Here is a 25,785-nt window from a genome sequence, read left to right on the forward strand (position 1 = left end):
TATATTTTGTAAATGATCTGATTTAAGCTGAAAAGTAATAAAACATTGGATTGCAGAAATTCCGGATATTAAGTGACCGACATACCTAGCCAGCACTTTGAGCAATAGTCAAAGAAAATCCGTGAATTTTTCCAGCATTCGTGGCAACGGACTTCAATATCATCGCCGCCCTTTAACCAGAGTATTCCATCTTTCCAAAGGGCAAAATACTCGAGTATTAAGACAGAAGCAAAGAGGAACACAAAAAGGGGCCACAGTTTCTGGATTAGATCTCTGTTCATAAGAATACATGCGACAAGGCACATGATGTAAAACATTGATACAGCATTTAACAATGTAAAGCTTGCCAATAGTAACACAATCATGTTAATTTCCAGACCTCGCAGTCTAAAAAGATTCTCCATCCAGAATGTCATGTAGCTCTTAAATGTCATCTTCTGGGTCTCAAATCTTTCTCTTTTCAGAGAGATAATCCTTTTCTTATCCCACTTGTGGCTTTCTTTTGACATTCCCCACATCTTCGCAAATGAGTACCTTTTCTCCTCGTCTGAGCGCTTGGTCACATTCTGGACAGATTCTGGTGTCTTATAAGTGTTCCCTGAATTAAGGGATGAACTTGAGCTGCTATGCATAAGACCCTGGACTTTAGAAAACAAAAAGGCAAACCTATTCGAGAAATGGCTCTCCTCCCTACTGTTCATAGGACTAGCAGATTGACCGAAAGAGAAAAACAGCTGGCAAGGCTCTTCCCACTTACCCTCATGTACTATAGATGTTGGCATCAAGTCCAACCAATGGAACACATTATACTGAATGGTGCAAGCCACAATCACCAAAACTTTTCCTCTAAGCCCATGCTCAACACCCCAAAACCCAGAACTGTAATGTTTCAAACCTAGAAAGGCAGACAGTCCATGCAAGCACTGACTAGGACACATTTGAGCAGGTTTGCATAACATTTGGAAGAGGTATTCAGATAAAGCAAGCAAACCAGTGTAGACTAAGTAAACCTTTGAAGGAATTCGGGAAACTTTTGGTAAGGTAGAAAAGACAATGAGACCAAACAGATAAACTAGGCCAGAAAGACTGATTGATGATAGGCAAGCATAGAACACACTAATTGATAATAACTTCTCGCTGTGCCAAATTAGCAACCTTCTTAAGAACCCTAGAACCCCAGATACAGAAGCCTCAGAAACACCGAAGTTCTTGTCACTGTTTTGCCTTCTTTCATAACTGTAAAGTTGCATCACTATTAGAATAGCCAATGATTGCCAAACATTTTCCAGCAGAGAGGCTTCAGGGTCAAATCCAAGATCAGGATATAGGTTAACCAACTTTGAGACCAAGTGTGCAAAGAGCGGAGAAATACTCAGGCTGTAAGTGAAGATAAACACCAGAGCAGCATATACTTTCAATGGAAACCAAAGTCGTCTTTTAGTCTTTTCGACGAGCTGCCTTCCAATTATCCAAAGTAGAAGGAAGAAAAGGTAACCAAATGATATATAATTGGGAGTCACCAAGTATAGAGTCAAGAGAATTGTGAGAAAAGCAACATAAGTTCCATATGAACGATACACAGAGAGAAATTTCTGGCTGATTTTACTGAGATATGACGCAATCTTTTTTTCTGCAAAATAGAAAATAGAGGTTGACATAGTAAACATATATTCAGTCAACAACTCATTAGCAATAGAGTGGATATCTGGAGTCATCAAAGTAGCCAAGTTTCAGATTTTCTACTAAGCAAATAAATTGAAATTTCTGGTGTCCCTTAATGAACTTTGGGCATTTGGCACACCATGAATCAGTTTACTCCCTCCGTCCCATGTCAAAATTTGCATGGATCTAGATACTAAATAGCATCTGGATACATCCAAATTTTGACAAATCTCAGACAAACTTCATGGGATGGAGGGAGTATAAAAGATCAAAGAAGCATAGTAATCCTGCATTAGCCATATCCCCATGCAACTCTTTCAGCACAGACATTAGACCTGTACCTAATACACATTTTACAATTTGTCAGCAGGAAAGAGCTCTTACCATGTATTTTACTAAATGGAGCATGGCATGTGAAAAATATAAATCCTAGTAGCATTAAGCAGCATATTCCAGTTCATTTAACAAGTACAAGGAGTGCCAAACATGATGTTAGTATAAATGTCCATGATGGCAAGATCATACCATGAGAATTGCGGCAAACTTGACCATCTCGTGAATTTTGTGAGCTATAAACTGACAAGAGTACTGACTTATTCAGACCAGCCTTTAGGATACTGAACCCAACAGGTGGACAAGGTGTATGCCGGAGAACAGCAGATAGAGCAAAAAGCATTTTAAACCCATGGCTATGGACAGCACAGAAGCATATAATCGAGCCAATCTCAATTAAGTCTTTTGTTTTAGCATTACTTGAGAGGCCTGCAAAACATGCGAAAAAGCAGTGTCGTTATAGTATATAAAAGAGGGTGTGCTTCCACTTTGAATTCAAGAAACCATTCAATATGTCAATCTGTACTTCCACTGTTCAGAATTCACTAATAATGCATATGTCGCAAGATTAGAACAGGAGAATTAATGAATTAGTCAAACGGAACAGTAAGTCAACTAGGCAAAGAACACAGTCTGAGGGAAAATGCTTGGCCCCGCAGCGCTCTCGCGAGGGCGACACGGGCCACGCTAAACCGTAGCCTCGTGCGGCTGATGGTGGCAGCAGGGAGCCCCCTTTCAACTTAATGCTTGTGGTGAACGTTGTGATTGGTCTGTGCCAAGGTCCAGATTTAGGGTTGGTGCATTGGAGTTTTGGTGAAAGCTTAGCAGGACCTCGATCTTGTAACACCTGACGTACTTTTGGGCCACACTTCTGCTAGAGCTAGTCAATTGTGCCATTACATTGGCAGTAAGAATGCAATATCTTTGAGATAATTTTCAAGGCATTGGTTGACCCCCTGTCTGGCCATCTGTCTGTGGATGATAGGAATAGGGCTATCAACGAGCCGAACTCGAGCGAGCATAGGCAGGCTCGGCTCGAGCTCGAGTTGCAGCTCGAGCCAGCAAAATAGCTCGAGCTCAGGTTCACGAGCTCTCGAAAGTTTGTTAGTTATTATTCCAAACAAAATATTACTTGACCAGCGCATGTGATTGCTCGCGCTAAAAGCCAACGCGTAGAGTCCTTCCACGACCCCTATTTATAGCAGTACTTCCGCCTACACTCTCCTTCTGCGATCGAGGTGTGACTAAATCAGCACACGCCATGTTTGCTGCAGATCACACACAGGCACATGCTAGTACTGGGCCGTACCAGGCTGCAAATATTTCTTTGTTTCAAGGGATGGGCTCGTTTTTCTCTTTGCGGGAAGAGGATGGGTAGAAGTACGTGAGGTGAGTTGCCAATGAGATTGGGCTGCGAGAAGAAATGATGACTGTGCACATGTTTTACATGGGTATTTCCTGGAAAACAATGTGGACCATGCGTTCAATATGTAGTTATGTACAAACGAGCTTTGATGAACTGTTTGAGCTCGAGCTCATCCAGCTCGCGAGCCTGGGATTGGGTTTGAGTTCGGCTTGTCTAGCTCTCGAGCCGAATTCGAATCAAGCTTATAGCGAATCGAACCCGAATGGTTTGTCGAGCTCAAATATTTTTGACAGCCCTATATAGGAAGTACTGAAGTGTAATTTGACTCCCAATGCTTTGAATAAATCTTGCCAGAGTGTGCTTGTAAATATTCCATCCTATCCGTTACTATCACTGTAGGTAAGCCATGGAGCTTGAATATGTGTTCAGTGGAAGCTTTGGTAACCGAATTAAGTCAATTAACATTTATTGGATGCTTCATGGAGATGAAGTGGGCATATTTTGTGAATCTGTCCACTACCACCAAAATGATGTCCTTGTTTTCAGAAACTAGCAAACCCTCTACAAAATCCATACTGATGTGGGTCTATGCAAAATCAGGAATTGGTAGCGGTTGAAGTAGTCCAAGAAATTTGCAGTGTTCAGGCTTGTTTACTTGGCAAGTTGGGCATTGCTTGATGAAGTCAATTACTTGCTGCATCATGCCTAGTCTGTTGCCGACGCCCTTGTTGTTTCGCTGATCATACCCTCCAAGGGAACTGCATCGGCGGGCGCCCAGAAGGTATCCGGTGAAATGTCACTGTCATCCACGACAATCTCTAACCTCCATGTCCATCATACAGTGACGCCAACTACTATGGTAGATAGAGATGCAGTCCGTGGTCATTGCAACTGTCATGGACGTGGCTGCTGCCACTCCTCTTGTTGAAGACGCTGACGTGGCCACTCCTAGGTGTCAACAGAAGGTGTGGCCACAACTGGAATTGAAGGTGTTTGTTGCAATGTGTGAGGTTTCACAGAGCAAAACGAAACCCAGTCGCATCATCAAGTGGGTCTCCGGAGTGCCAATCACTCGTCGCCGGTACGGTGGACTCCAAGCGCAAGTACCACCACTCATTCCCGCCGCCGCCACCACCGCCACCACCGCGTCCTCCTGAACAACCATGTTCAGGCCAGTCACGCAGCTTCGTGTCAAGAGATATTCTGAGTATGCAGCACAAAGGGAAGAATCTCCGGCCAATGTCGTCACAAGTTTGCAAGCTGTGCTTAATCCCTAAAAGCGCAAGGATTTGAACTGTTCTCCCACATTTCAGAGCAAAATGTTCAACAGTCTCTTGGGAATTGTTGAGTTGCTTGAGGATTCTAAGAAATCTTGGTGCTTCGAGGGAGAGTTGACTTACCACTTGTAAGTGATAAGCTGCATTAATACAACCTACACTTGGAAACTAACGGGTGCTCAACATGTGAGGGATAAGTACATCAAGCATCGTGGAGAGGATATTGTGCTGATAGTGGACCATGAGCATCACACTATTGTGTTGGTGGTACTTCCTGAGCTTCTGCTGCCACTTCAACGAACACAATGGCTTGATTGTTTGACTGCTTATGAACTTCAAAGTCTGTACTGGATAGCTCTCATGCGTGTTCTGCATTGTGCCAAGGTCGTGGATGCACATGTACCAATCCTGGCAGGTTCTTCTCAACATCAGCTGAACCATATTGAACAATCAGGGAGGCTGCAGAGGATTGGTGTGTTAAGCTTCATGCAGTAGCCAACGCAACCAAAAGTCCGAACTGATGGAAAAGGCTAGGCAATCTACTTATACACTTCAACATGGTGCACGATGATACAGACAGACCGTATGCATGAATGACTTGTCAGCACCTCGGAATACAATTATACTCGCAATCTATGAGTCAGATGTTCCAGTACATGTGAAGGCCAGTCGACCTCAATGCCAACGTAGGAGCTACAAATAGCTGCGACCTGCGTTTTGCCAGGGTGGTAGTGTAACACCTGATGTACTTCCTGGGCCACACTTGGGTGATGGGTTGCAGGCATGGGCTCAGCCCAACACATCAAGACATGGAGAGGTGAGGATAAAGGGACACTGGAGGTCAACCCGAGGAGGCATCAATCAGAACAGAACAAGCTCCATCTCCTGTGTCAGCTCGTCTCCTTCCCTATCCGAAAGTCTGTGCTCTTCCCAACCTTGATTCTCCTCTATGGATTGTGTCCCCTCTGTGAACCTTGTTTGGTGAATCTAATTCATACACCAGGAAAACGTGTATCTATCTATTTGGTTGTTTGGTACTGATTTTCTCATGTCCACCCATGGGACATGCCAGATCTCTGCTGGCATCGACGACATCTTTGAACGCCGTTCACCTTCTTGGAGGCGTTGCTGCAAGCCCCCCTCCTTTGGATTCACAAGTCCTGCTAGGTACTTCCTCGGCGCCGTATCTCGGTGGTGGCGTTGATGGTGCGGTGGAGGTCTGTTTGTTTTCGACATCTCTGGCGTCGTCTCCATGCAATAGAAGTCAAGACGCCTCCAATCGGATCAAGCAATCTTCTTTTGTTTTGCGCTAAATTTAGATTTGTTTGGTTTTTACACCTTTGGCAATGTCGTTCTGAAGTGTGTGTGTTGTGTGTAGCTGGTGTTCCAGCGTATGTGTAAGTTGTTAACTCCTAGCAGGTTGATGGCTTTGTTAATCCAAAGCCGAGCTCATTTCGAGCCTTCCGTCTATAAGACAAAATAACCTATACAACAACAGCAGTTTGATAACGAGTATTTATCTGCTCACATATACAAAATGATGAGTGCTGCTAAAACTAAGAATAGAAATTTGTAACTTGAACCATAAAATTGTGCAGTGTGGAATTTACATCCATTCAAACATGTGATGATAACAATAGATCTATCATGAAGTATGTCTTCATAGCGTATATGTTTTGTACTGTGGATACAGATTTATCTATATAAACTTGATCAGAATTGGAAAACTTTGACTTAGGCCGAAATTTGTATGCCTTATATTTTGGAACAGGGGGGGGGGGGGGTGGGGGAGGGGAGGGACAAGTTTCAACCTAATAACCAACAGTGTCTACAATACCAAATCAATATCAATAGATCTATCATGAAGTATGTCTTCATAGCGTATATGTTTTGTGCTGTGGATACAGATTTATCTATATAAACTTGATCAGAATTGGAAAACTTTGACTTAGGCCGAAATTTGTATGCCTCATATTTTGGAACAGATGCAATATGGAATAAAAATCCCTAATCTCTGGTTAGGTAGTTTACTATTGGACCTTGTGCAGAAAAGAACATGTGTCGCCTAAGGTATGCTGTGCACAATCCAAACACCTAAGGTATGCTGTGCACAATCCCAACACCTAAGAGTACGCCTTAAGCAATGGGTTGTCATCGGTTTGGCAGAAAAAAAAAAGGTTACCTTCATAGAGAAATGAAGAAATGAAACAGAGTGCGCACCTAGCTGTGAGAGTACCTCCATCATTAGTGAACCACTGCGCTCAAGAGCATTGGAGACTAGATCAAGCTGAAGAATGTACAGTATTGAAAAGTGCAGCTCGCAGAATAACACCAAGAATTGGCGCAGTCTCCTGTTGATCGAATGATTCACCAGAAATACCAGGAAAAAGCACACTGGCACAAAATAAATGTTAGCCATGGCTCAGATTGAGGGTACCAATAAGGCAAAAAGTTAACATGCAGGTGCTAAAAAAGGATTTACAAGATCCATGACTGTAGGAAGAGGACATAAGCCCCATTTTATAGGACAAGTTAATAAGTGCAAGTTTGAAATTAAGAAAGATAACAGAGAGAAGGAATGTTGCACCATACTGTAAACAGCATTAATAAATCCAGGTTTCATCACAAGAAGAAACAGTAACATTAAAGTTATTGTGCGGGAAAGTTTGCGTAGACCCCATGCTAGTGTTGCCACGATCAAAACCATCGCGTCTTCCTTGTCTGCAAAAAATAAGCCAAGAATAGATCAGAACTAAGTCAACATGGTCATACAGTCAAGTGGTGTTTGCAATATTATAAACAGGACACCAAGGCTGTGACATAGCCTATTTTGAACAAAATTTCAAAAATTAGATTCTCTAGAACTTGATAAAGGCACTAAATTTATGGAAAAACTAGAAGCATACCCCGAGCGCTGCAGCAGGAGTCTCTTCAAGATCTCTATTGTGTAAATTAAAGGTTATAACATGCATGAAACATGACGTTGTCTAAGATTCAATTGATCCCAATAATCGAGATGCTAAATTTAAGGACAGTTTTTTATTTGATGGCTAAAAAATGATGATGTTGACAATAGGATGTCTAAAAGAATGGATGATGTGGATAGATTGCATGTAAAGATAGAACTATAATTAATGAATATTAGTGCAATTACATGAACAATTGGGTGGCTAAAATAATGAGATGATGCGGATAGCTTGCATGTTGAGATAGACTATCATTAATGGATGTTAGTGGGGGTTTTGCTTTATAAGATCCGTCCCAAAAAGGATGTCACAGATGTCTAAATTCGTACATCCTTTTCGGGACCGACGCAGTATAAAATTTAAGAAAAATCTGTAGCATTCCCAACAACCACAAGTATTGCTGTGTTTCTATGCACCTCCACATAACACTTGTTGAATAAAGCAGCAACTACGGAAAATATGAGTTGTTTGTCTCAAATAACAAGGGTAGTTTCAGTTAGTAAAGAGATCAGCAAGGATTCCATTTAGTGATTTAGTCTTTTACTCATTTGTCAAAAAAAAAAGTACAGTGTCTGATCTCTTTTCAGTGTGCTGTGGCAGTTAATTTTGGAGTGCTCATCATTGCTCTTCTCAACAAATATTCCCTCCGATTCATATTATTAATCCTATATAACAAAGAAGATGATCCCCACTATCCTATTTCTCTTAACATGCAGCTATGCCACATCATCATGTGTCCACTAACTTGCCACATCATCATGTGTCCAATAAATAGAACGGGTTTGTTCCACTATTCGGTCAAGTCACCGTGCTCTATAGTTAACACGGGCAACATCCCATGCAACTTTCATTCATTCTCTGAACATGCAGAACTAAATCATCCTCTTTCCACCGGCCTATCACTTCCTATTCCCACCAACTATGCTGCCAAGATGAACGCTCACACCAGTAACGCCTGCTCCACTCAAGACACATCCACTCGCCACTATTTTATTCCCCCTGCCGTGGTTCGACGGGTACTCCTGCAAGGCAACGAGTTGGCTTCTAAGGTTCTGCATCATCCCTCCCTTTCCCATGCTCCTCTGGACACCCACCACTTTTCCAACCAACACCACCCGGCCAGTGTTTCGCTCACTGCACGGCAGCCGGTGTCTTCTGCATCGTGCTTTCCATCTACTGATCTACCTAATCAGCCACATCAGGCTACATCTGAAGCGTCAGAATGGTCATCAGGAGGAGCAGCAACGCTGTGTCGATGGATTTCTTATCTTCTACATGTGGGTCTGTTGTATAAAGGAGAGACATTCATACTGTTGTTTGTTTCAGGCACCAACCATCCAGATGAGAAATTGCATTCCTTTTGTGAGATAAGATGCTATTCATGAATCTGATCCGCTCCATATATTTTTATCAACCATATTACTGAAGCACATGAGGGAGGCACTGCCATCATCCATGGATGTAACTGTTCTCCTACACTTCTTTTTTGGCAGGATTCAAGTAACTTTACATGTGTTTTAATCCTGTATTGCTGGACACATCTCCAAGGTTTTTATTTTCTCTTTCCTTCAGTTCGGGTTGGCAACATGTCATCTGAATGGATATCACTATTGGCTAGCAGAATTTGGATGAACTTTCACCTTAGATTTATGTTCCTGCATTCTGGTTCATATGCATTAATGAGCTTGGACTTTCTCTTCATCAGTCTTCGTTTGTTAGTGCAAGTTATCTGCTCAAATTTCCATCATGTTTCACACCTCGAGTTATCTTAAAGACCTTACCAAATTCCTATGTGGTTGCCCTTTCTACCAGTGACAGATTGGAGTGGGACACATGCTGCAGTCTTCAGAGCAATATCTAAAATTTATTGATGTGATGATTGAATTGAAGCTTTTCTCGAAATGCTTAATCTCTGATATTTTTATGGCGCAAGGCAATACTTGAAACATCTAAAATTTAATGCTGGAGACTGTTGCACTGATTGTTTTTTCAGATCAGTATTGTTGCAAAACAAACAGGGTATAGTGATTTCACTGGAATAGAAAGAAATGAGACAACCGAGATAACAATTTCTAATGATCTACACATCCCAACTTTGTATTGTCTCAACACAGTTCTCTGCACACCCTCATGAACAGTCTGTAAAGATCTACATATTCCTATTTTCTATTATCTCAATATAGTTACCTAGAGAAATCTGCACACGATTATGGAAGTATGTGAGGTTCGTTTGAAGTGTACAATCCTTTACTCCACCTATTTTTTTTCTTCCTCAAAATATATGCTTCATATCATTCGTGGCATGTACTGATATCATTTCATAGGTGTCACCTAAGTTCTACCCATTACTGTCATGTATCTTATTAGTTTTCTTCTTCATTTCACCCATAAGAATTCGTACATTTATGTTTTTCTATGACAAAAGCCCTTTTTGTGCGGGCAATCACAGTCATAAACAATTTATTTCAAAAAAATCCAATTAATTGGGAGGATTCATTTACGCAATGAAATAATAATTTTAATATTTTTCATGCAACAACGTGCGGGGTGTCATCTAGTTGACACAATGATGAGGGATACACAATGATGAGGGACAGAAGAGAAAATAAAATAGAACCAAACTAAAATCTAGTACCAGCTTCTACACACTTTATTATATTCTAGGTAGTTTCGTACTATAGTCATATGTGTTGTAGTGGTTTCTAGAGTATTCTAGCTATGAGTTGTAACTAGGTTGTGTGTATTTCTTTTCCTAGCTTATGTAGTGTTGTTCTCTAGAATACTCTAGTTATGAATAGAGCTAAGTAGTGAAGGCTCATGCAGCACGTTGAGCGGTTCCTTCAACAATTGTGCTGTCCACGTTGTAGCAACACAGTGGAGTTGTTCCTCCACAACATTGTGCTACTTCACTCAACTTCGTTTAGATATAGATGTATCTAGTCAACAAACACGTCTACAAAGTTGAGTAAATTAATTTGGATCCCAGGGAGTACATTATATCGCATTTTTTTACTCAACTGGCAGCCAGGCTGCAACGAAAGTAAATTGAAAGTGATAATAGTGGCAATCACTTACCATCAAGAATGTGATCGTCACTAGATGATGGCCCCTCCTCAGAGGTAAGGTAATGAAAAACAGAATTGTTTACAAGATTACAAAGTGCTACAAAAACACCAAGGCAGAATTGTGCAAGTAGAAATAGTCCAGGTATAGAATAGTGCCAGAGCCCAATAGTCTCCCATATCATCATATCCTGCAATATTGACCTAATTAAATTTTCATCAACTTTGGTAATAATAATAATAATAGAACTTGGATAGCTAATCTGCTACCTTCTGAAATCTTTTGTTGAAGAATGTGAACGCCACATTGAAGACATATGTGCTTGCTGCCCATAGCAGAATAAACACTAGGAGTGACCCATTCAGCCGATGCATTTGGAACAACGAAGGAAAAGCATATAATATGTATCCAACATATCCAAGGAGACCAAAAGCACAAATACTAGTGAAGTTGAAACTCCATAAGGAAAGTGCAAGAAGCAAAACCTGCAATAATCATCGATCACTATTTATTTATTTGATGGGAAATGGTTACGTATTGGGAATTCCTGAATAAGATGTTCTTTCAGTTTCTCTCGGGCACAATGAGCAATTGACAAAACGGTTAAATTCAGAAACACGAGCTAGAATATCTATAAAGCATATCCAATACTGCATCTAAGAGTGCTATCATTTGATAAGCCGCTCATCATTCGGTCTTGGCATAATTAGTAGGCAGACTTGAGCCAATCCTGCATAACATACTACAGCAAAAAATAATTTATACTTTTCATGCAACTGATATTAGTCAGCCACAGCTTTTACTGTTGATTCACAGGGCCTGGCTTATGATTGTTGAACAATATTTGTAGCTTATGACCATGAATGGAACAGAGGGGGTTGAAATGAAGGGCATGTAGAATGCAAGCTGTGTATATGTGGATGCTCAAGAGAGGATACAGCCACATCATCCAGCACCCATGTAAAGCTTTCATCAACCAATGCAAGGTCTTCCCTTTACGTGCTTAGATGATTTATTTTGTATTATTTTATGTAGTTATCAAGCACCCATGCTATCCTAAATGGCACAAAAAAAAAACATTTATTTCTCTCAAGTCATCTTCAAGCACTTGCATGTACATGTGCTTACCATGAGAAAGCTCATGATTCACGAAACATGTGCATGGAAATTATATCATGTTCATAGCTGCGCCTATGAATCATGCTCTTGTCATTCACAAATAAAAAATCATGTTCTTGTCCTAGGAGAAATCAAAGGCAATTCTGTTCTGCACATTTGTGTGGGGCGACGAGGAATAGCATACCCCAACAAATATAAGAATTTGAAATTTAAATAAGATGGAAAAGGAAAAGCATAGCATGAATGGGCAAAAAAGGGCATGCAAAAGAATACCGGGAAGCCATAAGTGAAGAAGTTAATGCTAAATGTTCTGAAAATTGGTCCTCCCAGTAATACATTAGCATGCCTTCTGCCAGATCTGAAGTAGATAAAGTCATTTAGCAAGACAATACAAGTGAAATGATAAATCTAGATAAATTTCTGTGGTTACTAAGAAACATTGCAATAGTTATCCAGCTTGGTACAAAAAAAAGTGAAACCCAATTAGTACATTTTGCAATGTGCAAAAGTATATTGACCATAAAAATGAAGGAAACGATTAATAAAAGAGAAAATTGTTATTGGCCTATCTGTGAGCAGAGGAAGAGTGAAGGGCACATGCAAAAGGAATTGTTAGTGTCTACCCCTGTTATGTCGTGACAACAATCCAGCAGCTGCAGAGTTAAGATTAGTTAGGCAGTTTAAATAAGTTAGTCAGTTTGATTACGTATTCTGTTAGGCCAAGAGTTAGTTAGGAGTTCTTCTTTTCCCGCAAGTCAGATGTAATCCTGGCTATATTATGCCTGGACTAGTTATTCCGAAATTAAGCAATGAAATAAACTCAAGCCCAATCTACGTCCCAGCCTCCTTCTAGTTCGTATCAAACAGCAGCTATGGGGCACCGAGGCTACAGACATCGGCCTCCCATCGAGCACCTTTACGACCTTAGATCAGGGTCGGAGGCTATCCTATCCTCAGGTTCTAACAACCCCAACATAATCAATCAACATATCTTGCTTCTCTCGATCTAGTTCACCATTCGTTCTCAGTTTCACAATCAATGTACTTCAATTACATGAGGCTCTAAAAAAATGTGCTTCACCAAGCCTGCCGGAATGAGCAGTAATTTCTTTCTGGGCAGATTTAAGTCACATGGGTTTTAGGTTTAGTAGCAACTCCCTTAACCAGAAACCGACAGTTTGTAATATATTATTGGCACTTAGCATCTTTATGTGGACAATCTTCACCACACGTGCCAAAATTACTTATGTGTCAAGCTAAACAACCACAGCGAGTAACACTGATCGCGTTTGAAGTAAAGAGACAACAGTTGCTTTCAATGGGAGACAGGTCGATGGGAACAAGCCTGTAAGCAAAACAGAGGGACCAAAAGCACAGTCACTTCACAATATCTGTTTATTACGAAAATACAAATGAAATGAAGTTGATGTTCTCGGGGGGCATTGAGAAGACATTTAACTGATATAACAGAATACACCACAACAATGTCATTTCCCATAATAAACTGTGGTCGCCATGTCATTTAGTAACTGAGCTCCATTGTAGCATAATTTCACCACATGTGGTGTTAGAGAGCTAATTTAATAAATTACAATATACAGATATCCAGCAGATAAGTCTGCAGCAGTCATGTCTTTGTAGTTTCACAGGTCAGAAAAAAAGAAGTGGAAAATTCAACTACTCTAAAGCACAAAAAGATCTGCATACCGAGATTGGCGAACCAAAAATCCATTCCTAGAAGGGAGAAGGTCCTCTATTAAGCTGTCATTTTCTAGAGACATTGCAGAATCCATTTCTTGTATGTCCCGCTTGGCTGATGACAGCTACAATGAGAGGAAAGAGCATTAGAAGGCAAAGATCTTTTGTCAACTGAAATGTGAAAAGCCAAAAACCCTGCAAAGTGATGGCTGAGTGTAACTGATTCTTAATTAAGAGGACTAACACAATGTAACTTATAATGTGGAACATTGTATAACATGTTATTTCAATATGTTCGTTCCATAGGTCTTTAAGGTGTTGACTATGCATTGGGACGCCCTCCAATGACAAGGCGTCATACTCGCCTTAGACTCCAGCGTAAGGTATCCGCCTTTGATATTTGAGGCCACCGGAGCATCGGTATGGCACCTTCGGGCATCGCCCCAAGCCAAGGTAGATATCATTGCAAGAGCAGCGAGTAGAGAACAGGAAAGAAGAAAGTCTCCAATCTCACTCAGCTCACACGATGAGAGAGAGAGAGAGAGAGTTTTGCGCTGCATGAAATTTCACAGCATTTCAGTTTACTTCTTTCCTTTTATTCTGTTATTACAAGCAAACGTGGTCGATCCCACTATCCAATCATCTAGTGCCATCCCACGATCAGAACATGTAGGTCCTAGTTCGTTAGACAACGGCTTCGCAACGCCCCACGTTGTCCGTGTTTGGTCGACACGGGGGTGACTAGGGTTCCTCCCGCTAGCACCTCCTCCTCTGAGCTCGTCCTCGCCGTCGCCGGGCCTCTTCCGCCTTCGCCCTGCATCTTCCTTCCTCTCATCTCTCCAATTGCTCGGATTCGAGCTCCATTCTGTACTTCCTGGCGGCGCTGGGGATCTTGGTTGGTCCTGTAAAGGTGCCTCCTTCAATGGCCCACGCGAGTTGGGTCGCCCGCTCGATGGCATGGACGTGAATACAACGGCATGCCGCCGGATCCGACTGAGTCAGTCCGCAGCCAGATCTGACCAGGGGTCAGTCAGCTGCCATGGACCTTGCCCTCTGAGTTGCCTTCTACGTGTAGGCCTATCTGGACTGGGTGAGATCTGGAGAGTTGGTGGCGGGCAGGTGCCAGAGGTGCGTCCAGTGGAGTAGCCGACTGCACGCGTGCGGCTCGTTCTCTAGAGGGGGGTGGGTTTGGTTGGCTCCTGGATTCTTGAGCGGTGGCTCCTTATGGTGGACACGGCAGCTCCTGGCAGCGGGTGCCACCGTGTGGGTGCTGGTCGGCAATCTCGGATGTGCGGGCAGCAGGATGAGCTGCGTGGGAGGCATTCGTGGTGTGGGAGTCCTCGTGCTCCCTCCCTAGATCTTGGCATCGGCTACCCCGATCTGCTTCGGTTTCACCTCTCTGTTGTGCGAGATGTGGCTCGGGATTACATGGATGGTGGTCTCAACTCGGGCGAAAGCCTTGGCCTAAGTGGTCGGTGCTAGTGATGTCAACGCTCTTGAGCGCCGCTTCCCTCCTTGGAGGCGTCATTGTGAATCAAGCCCCTCCACCATTGGCTCCAGGTGAAAACTCATGTCCGGTCTATTGAGCGGGGCAGCGCCTTGGCGTCGCTCCCTTCATGAAGGCGTTGCCTTGGCAGCCTTTGGTCACGTGGGTGTGGTACTTGGGCAGCGACATTGTGGATTTCTGAGTGGCAGGCTTCCCCGCGGCGGCGTGCTTGGGCGAGAGGGTAGGGGCCCTCTTGACCATAGATGGGATGCACTCTGAAGCAGTCTTTCTATGATCGATGGTGATCAAAGCCTTCCTCTGATGGTGTGACGTCTTCCTCCTCCGCTTCCGCTCTACCTCGATCAACGAATGTTTCGGTGGATGAAGATCCAAGCTTTTGCATGTTGTGTGTCGTGTTGTATTCTTTTGTGCGGCTGTTTTGTGGGTGATCTTTGTAGCTGTTTTTCTCAGCATCTTGTAACTCTCGCCGTAACTCGCTTTATTAATTTAAAGTTGGGCGTAATGCCTTATGTTAAAAAGTTTGTTAGACAGCGACCAGGACAAACCACTCAATCCTAGCTTAACCAATAAAACCGCATGCCAGAACCAACTCTGACGAAACTGAAGAAACTAGACAACTAGAACATGAAGTGACAGGGTTTATGCTAACAAACTCCCCTATCTCTGTTACCTTCACTTTATTTTGATTACACCGATCTTGCCCTGCATCTCCTGGAACTTGACTTGACCAAGTGGCTTCATCAGAATATCGGCGAGCTGTGAATCGGTGTTGGTGTACTCGACGAGGATCTGCTTGTTTTCCACGCACTCACAAATGTAGTGGAAGCATAGATCGATGTGCTTGCTTCAGTCAGTCGTGGTACACCGGGTTCTTGATGAGTGAAATGGCAGATTTGTTGTCCACCATCACCGTCGCTGCAATGGCTCCTCTTCGGTGAGATCGCCGAGCAGCATGGCGAGCCAAATGCCTTGGCATGCCGCAGTCGTGGCAGCGATGTACTCTGCCTCGCAAGAGAAGAGAGCCACCACTTTCTACTTCTGAGATTGCCAGCTGATGGGATGATCCCCAAGGAAGAACAACACGCGGGTGGTGCTCTTGCATGTGTCTACGTCGCTACCATGTCGCTGTCACTGAACCATGTCAGTCCAACACGTGCACTGGCCTTCTCATAGAAACAACTGAAGTCAAGCATCCCCGTGGCGTAGCGGAGAACCTGCTTCACTGGTCGTTCCATGAATATGCTCACATACCCAACCGCATACGCGTTGTGGACTTGTGGGGGGGCTCAGGGCCTGTATGAACCAAGTACTTGAGGCTGCCCAAGACGCTACGGTACAGGCGATGCAGTGCTAGTATTGCTCAACTTCAACCGAGACTCCATTGGTGCATGACAGGCGTTGCAACCTGTCAGCCTGGCCTTCTCGGGGACATTCTTGGCATACGCAGTCTAGCGAGACTGATGCCGTTCGCGTTCTGGCGCACCTTGCGCACCTTGATACCCAGGTAGTAGCTGAGCGTGCCCTTCATCTCTTCCTTGAACCGCTAGATCTCGTTGATGCTAGAGCCAGTGATCACAAGATCGTCGACTTAGACGCCAACAAGCAGCTAGTTGTGGACGTAGATGGCGAACTGCACCAGAGTGTTGAGACAGAGAGCAAAATCATCAACGTCGTCACCTGGCTTGAAGGCCAGGTCCTCCCACTCCTTGGGAAGTGCCTGCAGTGTGGACTTGCGAGCACGGTCGCTGCCGATGCGTGCCGCAGCAATGGCGTCCCAAGCCTCCTTGGCAGTCCGCTTGTTGGAAAGCGAGAACTGCATCTCGGGCGAGATTGCGGCGTTGAGGGCATCCAGCGCCCGTCGATCCTCATGGTGGTCGACGCCGCCGTACTGGACCACCTCCCACATGTGCCGCACCTAGAGCATAATCTTAATGACCGCTGTCCCAACGGCCGCCGCCGTGCACGCCTCCTCCAGAAACGCCACCGCTGTGCGTTGGGGCATGCTCGGCTGCCCACTGCGTCGTCCGCTCGTGCAGCATCCGTGTGGTCTGCGTCGGCCCTGTCATCAGCAGAAACGGAGCTGTTGGCACTGCCGCGCAATACCTCGACCTCTGCCGCCGCTGCTTCTACCTCCGCTCTGGCTGCTGCCAGCCTCGACGCCCTTTGCTGCCACCGCAGCGGTTGTCGCCGCTGCTAGCTCACGCTCTGCCGCGGCGAGCTCGGTCTCCTGCCGACGCCGCGTGCTCAAGGTAACCAAGTGCTGAGAGCGGCCTGCGGACATGGCTTGCTGTTGGGGCTGCTGCGTGGAGAGAGGGCTGCTCAAGATGAGATGCTGCTCGACTGCACGGAGGGAGAGAAGTAACCAGGGGCAGCCGGAGATGCTGCTACCGGCTAGGGCTGCTCCGCAGTCGGGGAAGGAGATGAGCAGGAAATGCTCAGGCTACAGGATATCTTGGCTCTACTACCATTTGTTAGTCGCTCAAATCTTATTCTCATCGAGGGAGAGGATGACACTAGGAGTTGGGCAATTTTCTGGTTTATTTCTCACACAATGTCATACCAACCTGAGGGGTTGGGGTTACATATTTATAGGCCGCTAGACAGCCAAGCATACGTTAGATGCTAGTCTAAGATGCTAGTCTAAGATAATGCTAAGATGTTGTCGTAAAATCCAATCAAGGATGCTATCCTAACATCCAGTCCTTGATGGGAGTCCTTGATGGGCAGGGGCAGCAACAGAAAACCACCATGCAGCCACAAGGAAACAGGGACCATGTGCTGCAGCCCCACAAAGACCAGAGTACACAGACTTATCCATCACAAACTAGGCACCGGACATTCTAGTGACCGTCGGTTGGTGCGCTAGTCCGGGACTGGTCTACTTCTGTATCAGTTCAAGTGGCCACCGGCGTGGGAACCAGTGATCGCCGGTCACTCCAGTGATCCGTTCCAGCAGCAAGATAGGTGCGCCGGGCGGTGCACAGGTTGGGCCTGCTGGCCTCTCTTCCTCTTCTTCTCCACTTGCTTGGCTTCCATGATGTGCTTCTTGCGGGATCGTACCTGATGAAATAAAGAGTATTTCCATTGAGCTGCATTCCATCCAAAGGAGTGTCTAAGTCACACGTCGAGAGGGGCGAATTCACCTCTCGTTGGATTGCTTGCTTTGGCACAGGCTTGGGTCATTGGTCCACTTAGTAGACTTGGCAATCTTAAGGCGGTGGTGTGTTGAAGCTATGCTATCTACTAGCTCTCACCCATGACTCTATCTCTCTCCTAAAGATATGAGCTTCACTCTCACAGCTCTATCTCTCTGTCTTGATGTGCTTCACACACAGAGGACTTATACTACTAGGAAGCTTGTGTTTCACATACACGTAAACACAGGGCTTCTACTAGTAGGAAGCTTTATTGGATATCTCATGGTACAAAGCTTATTTACATGGGAGGGGTGGTACCCTATTTATACTTGTACGTGACCCTTTAGATTGCTGCCATGTGGCACAATCCAAACCATGCACCATATTTCTAGAATACTCTACACGCTCTAGATATTTCATACTACTCCTAAATGTCTCACTCTAAAACATTCCTAATTCTAGAGTTCTCTCTGCATACCCTATATACTTCATGACTTAGCCAGCTCCTTCTAGTAGCCAACTATATTGACAAGATTACTCCTAACATGGTGTCCGAAGGCCACCCTGTATCACGCACGTCTAACTACCGCCGGTCCAGCTGGGGTGCTACATTGGGGCCATGACACGGTGAACTAGACCGGTGAGGAGCAGCTCCATGACCATGCCTCCAGGAAGGTTTAACAACACCATCGGTGCCACCTGTGGGCTGTGTCGTCTCGGACCAAGCACCTCATTGCAGCCGCCAATCACAGTGAACCAGACCGGACCATGGGAGCTGAGGCTCAGCTCCATGACCACACCTCCAAGAAGGTTTAACAACGCCATCGGCGCCACCCCTGTCGTCTCGGACACGACAACCGAGAAAGGATTTCTCCCGGGAGCAGTTGCAACCGCGAATCTGGTAAGGCCCTGCTTCTTTTCTCTTCTGTGCATGCTTCTTCTCTGCATCTGCTTCTTCTTCTCCTCATCTAGTTTGTTTCCTTTCTTCTGATCTGCCTCTGCTGCTGCTTGTCCTCCACAGCACCCACAAAGCAACAAGCCCATCAAACCTGACTTCTCTCCTTTCACGTGCATCTCTCTGCTTCTTTGCTTCTACTCAGATTCTTCTTCGTCTCGTCCCCTGCTTTGTGGCTCTGCTCTGCGTAGATCTGCTTAAGTTGATGTGTGTGCCTGCTCTATTGCTATATTAGTTGTTGGCACTTTTCTTAGTTGCAACATAAGCAAGTGTCTGCTGCTCCAATGGAACCTGCAGCTGCTGAGCCAGCTGCTGAGCCATTTCATCCAGCCAATAATCCTATTCGGAGAGCTGAATCCGATAATCCATCTTGGAATTATGCATTCTGGCCAGATTTAGAGAGAAAGGGTCTCCTCAAGTGTAAGTTGTGTGGCTTGAGAGTCCATGCCAGACTGGAAAGGCTGAAGCAGCAGCTTTCTGAGGGCCGCAGATAAATGTCACAAGACAGCCGCAGAAATTAAAAAGGAGATGCACAATTACTCAAATGTAATGAAATTGAAGCTACAGAGCTTGATATAGACGAGGAGGATGAAGCTGAAGTTCAAGACAACGTTCCATCATCTAAACAATATGATTTGAGGCTTGAGAATGTGTGTTGGAGTCATGCCATGCTATGCGTGATGCTGCCATCATATTAGTGTACCATTATGGAACTAGTGGTGTTCTTATGTTAATAAATATGTTTATGTGTAGAAGGCATCCCCTCACCTTACGCCTTATGTGTCTCGCCTTGTCTTACCGCCCTAAAAAACCTGGTTAATTCTGAGTCATTCCAATGAATCCATCTCAACAAATAAACACCACCACTTTTACTGGATGGAACGCGTGTATGGGTAACACTGGGCATTACATTATCGGCAGGCTAGTTGCTACACTGGTGCGGTCGATCCTACGTTAGATAGGCTGTAGTTCACTCATACCCTGTGAAGTTGCCACTTCAATCTGATGGTAGAGTCTTCACTAACCTGTGCCATCAATCGTATGAAACAACACTTCATTTCTAATCAAACCAAACATGTGTCTACAATGATTTACAAAAGATGGTATTCCCATTCTTCCTTTAAGCTCTCCCGTATGTAAATCACTAGTCCTCTTACTCCAGAGTTACATACTCCCTCCGTCCCAAAATGTAAGGCGTCTAAGAATTAGACAAAAGTCAAATGTTACTAACTTTGACCAAATATTTAGGAAAAAATATTTACATCTACAATATTGAATGAACACGTTAAAAAAATATACTTTACGGTGAATATATTGATATTGATTCGGTATTGTAAATGTTCATACTTTTGTGTATAAACTTGGTCAAACTTTAAAAACGTTGACTTTTGACTAATCCTTAGGCCCTTACATTTTGGGACGGAGGGAGTATTTTTTTCACTCCGTAGACTCCTGGATGTGTGGATGAGAAATTATTAAAACTAATTGCACACATATTTCTCCATAAAGCACGAATGAACTTAATAGTGGCAACAACAGCACAAGTTTGTTATTTGACAGCTTCTCCGAGAATTTCTACAGTTCCATTCTCTAGAATTCTGCGCATGGAATGAGGGATGCTAAGCAAGTAAGGTTCAAACATCAAGAATGAGCAAATAGGAACAAAGATAATCAGCATCACTACCAACAAAATATCATTTTTACCATATGGATGCAAAATATTTGTGTGTGATCAGCATATACATTTGAGATTCTTGGCTGCTTACCATAACGTAATAAACCAGGAGAGAAATTCCAGAACATAGCTCGGGCCATTCTGATTTTGACGATACTTTGAATAGACCAATAAAGTCAGCAAATGCTACCACAACATAGGGGAACTTGACACGCAGTTGGTAGATATAAAGCAGAAGAATGCTGAACACCGAATATATTTCAAGTAACCTCCACCATCTACAGAATATGTTGCAAACACAATGTAACAATTATCAAAAAATATATGCATTGTTGTCACTATAATAATATACTACTTGTTTATAGGAAAGAAGAAAATCTAAAGATATAGCTTACCGGAAAAGACCAAGAAAGTTGCTTGTTAAGGACCAATCGACAAGACCAATGCAGCTAAATATAAAGAATGGTAATGAAATCCAAGAAGGGTGACTAATACTGACAACTAATTGGACAGCAGGCAGCAACAAACAGCACGCAACCCGCAAGTGGTAACCTGCACAAGAAAATGCATATACCTATTAGATAGTACTGTACAATTTAAGTACTGAACTGACATTTCTACAATTCTTCTGTACAGACATATGGTAAGATAAACAGATCGGCGTTTCTACAATTCTTCTGTACAGACATATGGTAAGATAAACAGATCGGTTGTTTCCATCCCAAACAGGCATATATGGACTAAAACGTTGCAAGCAGAACATATTATTAAAATAACAAATCAAGGACCATCATTTCCTAGTGGTATCTGGTACGAATGAATGTACTACACAAAAAAGTTCAAAATCTCCTACAACAGTCTAAGAATATTACTATCACTTCTTCAGGCATAGTCTAAATTGATGTACAGTACACCATATGCTGACCTATTTGCTCAATCCCAAAGGAGAAATTCAGCCAACATGAATCTTGATGGATCCTGCTTCCAAAGATTTCTACCAAAGCAATGACAGCAGCAGATAGCTGCACGATAAGAAAATAGATAACAGATGGTGATTCCCAAGGCTGGTCCCTGCATCAACTGTCATGATTAATTGCAATCTATATTTTTCAGATATTGCCTGCAGAGGAGGCATATACAGACAGTTGTACTCATGGATATAGCATATAAATGAATATCCACACAACAAAAATCAACACGAACAAATGCATTCATTTAAATACCTTGCAAAACCAACCAGCTTCGCCCACCAAGAATGTGCCACAATCCATTCATTTCCCTCAATTCCCCATATTATATGAAATGTAACTTGCCCTAAAGTGGCAAGTGCTGAGTAAATAATTGTACACCAGTATAACAGGTACAGCCTCCAAGTGTGAAAACCTACCAGATAAGGATAGAACATCAGTGCATAAATAAACAATGTATGGGTACAACATCAGTGCAGAAATAAACAATGTACGGGTAGATCTTAATAAGGAATACAAATAGGGGGACCAAATTCTCATGTGAAAACTGCAACCAGACTCGGTATCATTTTGGAATTCAGTAGTAGAGCTGTTAATCATAATTGTATCTAACATTTCAAGCTTTTCCAAATATTCACATTATATTTGCATTTTTGTAAGTAGCCATAATGGCATACAGGAAAAAACTAGGCAAATGGCCTAACATAAGCTGTTTTTTCTAGTGCATAGACTAAATTGCGCCAAGCCACCAGCACAGACATGCAACATTTGTATGGCATGGCATAGAGAGAACGAGAAATTATGAGCAAATCTTGTTGTATTGCAAAGCCCAAAGGTGCAAAAACATATAGTACCATCATAGCATCAATCTTAAAGAAACTGACAAGTCAAGAGTGATAGAGAGGAGCATCACAGCAAACTCCAAGAATGCAGGGCGACGGCGTTTTGACGACTTCCACAATCAAACCATGCGGAAATAGGCCACACATTCCCAAGAAAAAGAACGGGACAAGAAGCAAAGGGGCCAACAGAATGACTCCAAATAGTGAAGACGGGAAGATCATGGTTTTCAAGGCGTTAAGGTGGTTTAAGGCATTGGGGCAGGGGTGTCAGGATCCCCGAGCTCACTGACACGTTAAGGGGAAGGAGAAGGAAGCTAGTGCTCCGGCGGCGCAGCCATGGGAAGGGAGGAGACAACAGGTACGAAATTTAGGGTTTATTCATAGCGTGCCACCCTTCCTCCCTCTCCTGCTCTTTATACCATAGAGCAGGACCACGCTTAGTTTTCAAAGTACAGCTATTTAAACTCAGACGCTCGACAGCCGTTGGATCCTTCACCAGGCGATCTTGACCGTTGGTTAACTGAAGATGTTGTGGCTTGTCACCTGGTGTCAGGAGGCGATCCTGACAATGCCCCCCCCCCCCCCCCCCCCAGACAAGGCCTCAGGGCTTGAATGCTGGGAACGGCTTGGCGATGAATTCAGCATCTTCTCAGGCTGCTTCTGCTTCTGTCATGCCTTCACACTGCATTAACCATTGGGGCACAGCGACATCGTAGTCCCCTGCATTTCTTTGAACTTGTCGACGTTGCAGGATGGACACAGGTGCAAATTTTATCATACCTGATGGAGTTACCAGTCATAGATGGGCTGACGGTACTGTTTTAGGAGCAATGTGCTTCTTGAGATGACTCACATGAAATACATCATGTAGCAGAGCGCCCTCTGGCAAGTGTAACTTGCAAGCACGCTTGCCAACTGTTTGAATTATCTTGAACGGTCCATACCATTTGGATGCCAGTTTCAGAGGATTTCCCTGTCCCAAAGCAGTTTCCCTCTGAGGTATCATTTTGAGATACACCATATCTCCCAGCTGGAAGATCTTGGAGTCCTCTTCTGGTCAGCATATTTCTTCATTGTTTTATGTGCTCTTGCTAGGTTGTGTTGCAAGGTTGGTTTGGATCATCTTTTCCTTGTCATGCAATGTTTCCTGGGCTGCAGAGGACAATGTAGAAGTTGGTGGTAATTCAGTTAGGAGAGGAGGAGCATACTCATACAGTGCCTCAAATGGTGACATCTTGATGGCAGTTGTACCAGAATTCAGCAGCAGGCAGATATTCACTCCATTTCTTTGGTTGTTGGAATGCCATGCACCTCAGGTATTGCTCCATACACTGGTTAACTCTTTCTGTCTGGCCATCAGACTCAGGGTGATAGGCTGTGGAGAAATGCAATGAGATTTTCAAGGCAGAAAAAATTTCCTTCCAAAGTTTGCTGAGGAAGATATTGTCCCTGTCTGTGGTGATGACTGTTGGTGGGCCATGAAGTTTGATAATATTGTTGATGAACATTGGACAGTGTACGGATGAGAGAGTGGAAGTGGGCATATTAGTGAGCCTGTCAACCACCACTAGGATCACATTTTTTCCTTTAGAGGGAGACAGCCCTTCAACAAAGTCCATACTAATTTCAAACCATTTTCTCTTGGGAATGTTGAGAGGTTCCCGGAGCCCTGGGTACTATAGTTTCTCAGTTTTTGATATCTGACATACTGGAAAGCTGCAATTTGATCAGTGGCATATTGTTTCATCTTGGGCCAATAAAAAATATGCTTGAGCTTGTGATATGTAACCCTTGTGCTAGAATGTCCCCCAAATACTGAAGAGTGGAATGAATCAAAGACTTTCTGTCTGAGGGAGGTCGGTAGAGGCACCAATATATAGTCTTCCCTTGTATCTGAGAATGCCAGATTGTACTGAATAATGTGCATGGCTGTTGGAGTCAATTGTTACCTCCTGGAGCAATTTGGTGCAAGTCTCATCACCAATATAAGAAGTTATGATGTCATTCGTCCACGATGGAATTGCTACAGCTAGTGCTTGACAGTTTTCTTCTTCCTCCTCTATATCCACTGGTTGGTATTTCCTGGGTAGAATAATCAAATTTAAAGAGTTTCAGCATGAGCTTGTGTTGAATTCCTTCCAATAGTCTTTGGCTTGCTAGATACTTGAGGCTGCATTGGTCAGTTTTAATCAATAGTTTATTGCCTCGGAAATAATGTCTCCATTTCCTCATGGCTTCTAGTATAGCTAGAGCTTCCTTCTCATATAATGGCATAGCTGTATTATGCAGAGGTTGGCAGATCAAGGCATAATGTGGAATGAAACGCCTATAGTAACCAGCCAAGCCCAAAAATCCTCTCAACTGTTTAATTGTCTTTGTCTTGGGAGTTTTCCAGTTGATAATGTCTTGGATTTTTGATGGATCGGTGGCAACCCCATTACTAGAAATTATGTGCCCTAGGTATTCCACTTGAGGATGCTCAAAATTACATTTTGCTAGCTTTGCCTTGAGTTTGTGTTCCCTGAATACTTGTAGGACAATCTATAGATGCTGGATATGCTCTTCTTTGTTCTTGCTATATACCAGTACATCATCAAAGAAAACCAATACAGATTTTCTGAGGTATGGGGAGAAAATAGTATTCACCAGCTGCTGGATGTGGCAGGTGCATTGCACAATCCAAATGGCATGACTAAGTACTCATAATATCCCAAGTGAGTGGAAAAGGCAGTTTTCTGAATGTCAGCCTCATGCATTCTGATTTGATGATACCCAGATCTGAGGTCAAATTTGGAGAATAGCTGTGCTCCATTTAATTCATCCAAAAGATCTGCAATGACAGGGATTGGAAGTTTGTTCTTGATTGTTTGTTCATTGAGACCCCTGAAATCAGTACATAATCTCCAAGATTTATCCTTCTTGACCAGCAAAATAGGAGTTGAATAAGGGCTGGTACTCAGTCAAATTTCCTTATTTTTCAACATTTCCTGAAAGATTTGTTCCACAGCAAATTTTTTGACTGTGAGACATTCTATATGGTCTGATATTGGGTGGTTTCTTTCCGGACAGCAAGGGAATGTGGTGATCCTATTCACGAGGAGGTGGTAACCCTTTTGGTGTTTCAAATATATCCTTGAATTGTAGGAGCAATTCCGTACATCAGTGTTGCTGTCCTCATGAACTTCCTCCATTTGTGTATAGCACAACAAGTATCATG

At 43.5% G+C, this 25,785-nt stretch overlaps 1 protein-coding gene across 8 annotated transcripts in view; it reads right to left on the reverse strand.

Moving 5' to 3' along the window:
• LOC127326993 (piezo-type mechanosensitive ion channel homolog) overlaps positions 1–25,785 on the reverse strand; it is a 55,280-nt gene that overhangs the window by 17,126 nt on the left and 12,369 nt on the right. The window contains exons 2-15 of one of the 8 annotated variants that reach the window (XM_071828220.1): positions 23,820–24,650; positions 23,349–23,720; positions 21,982–22,141; positions 21,684–21,780; positions 21,154–21,310; positions 20,850–21,036; positions 13,494–13,609; positions 12,060–12,144; positions 10,937–11,152; positions 10,680–10,857; positions 7,231–7,359; positions 6,859–7,032; positions 2,188–2,424; positions 86–1,630 (exon numbers count right to left, since the gene is read on the reverse strand). In XM_071828220.1, coding sequence (XP_071684321.1) covers positions 86–1,630; positions 2,188–2,424; positions 6,859–7,032; positions 7,231–7,359; positions 10,680–10,857; positions 10,937–11,152; positions 12,060–12,144; positions 13,494–13,609; positions 20,850–21,036; positions 21,154–21,310; positions 21,684–21,780; positions 21,982–22,029 — 3,169 coding nt within the window. In that variant the 5' untranslated portion in view covers positions 22,030–22,141; positions 23,349–23,720; positions 23,820–24,650. Of the gene's footprint in view, positions 1–85; positions 1,631–2,187; positions 2,425–6,858; positions 7,033–7,230; positions 7,360–10,679; positions 10,858–10,936; positions 11,153–12,059; positions 12,145–13,493; positions 13,610–15,661; positions 16,253–20,849; positions 21,037–21,153; positions 21,311–21,683; positions 21,830–21,981; positions 22,142–22,580; positions 22,605–22,639; positions 23,134–23,348; positions 23,721–23,819; positions 24,651–25,785 lie in introns of those variants that run through there. The other 7 variants (XM_051353772.2, XM_071828222.1, XM_071828221.1 and 4 more) reach the window with 7 other exon arrangements.

The sequence above is a fragment of the Lolium perenne genome, chromosome 3, assembly GCF_019359855.2.
Source record: "Lolium perenne isolate Kyuss_39 chromosome 3, Kyuss_2.0, whole genome shotgun sequence".
Lineage (NCBI taxonomy): Eukaryota > Viridiplantae > Streptophyta > Magnoliopsida > Poales > Poaceae > Lolium > Lolium perenne.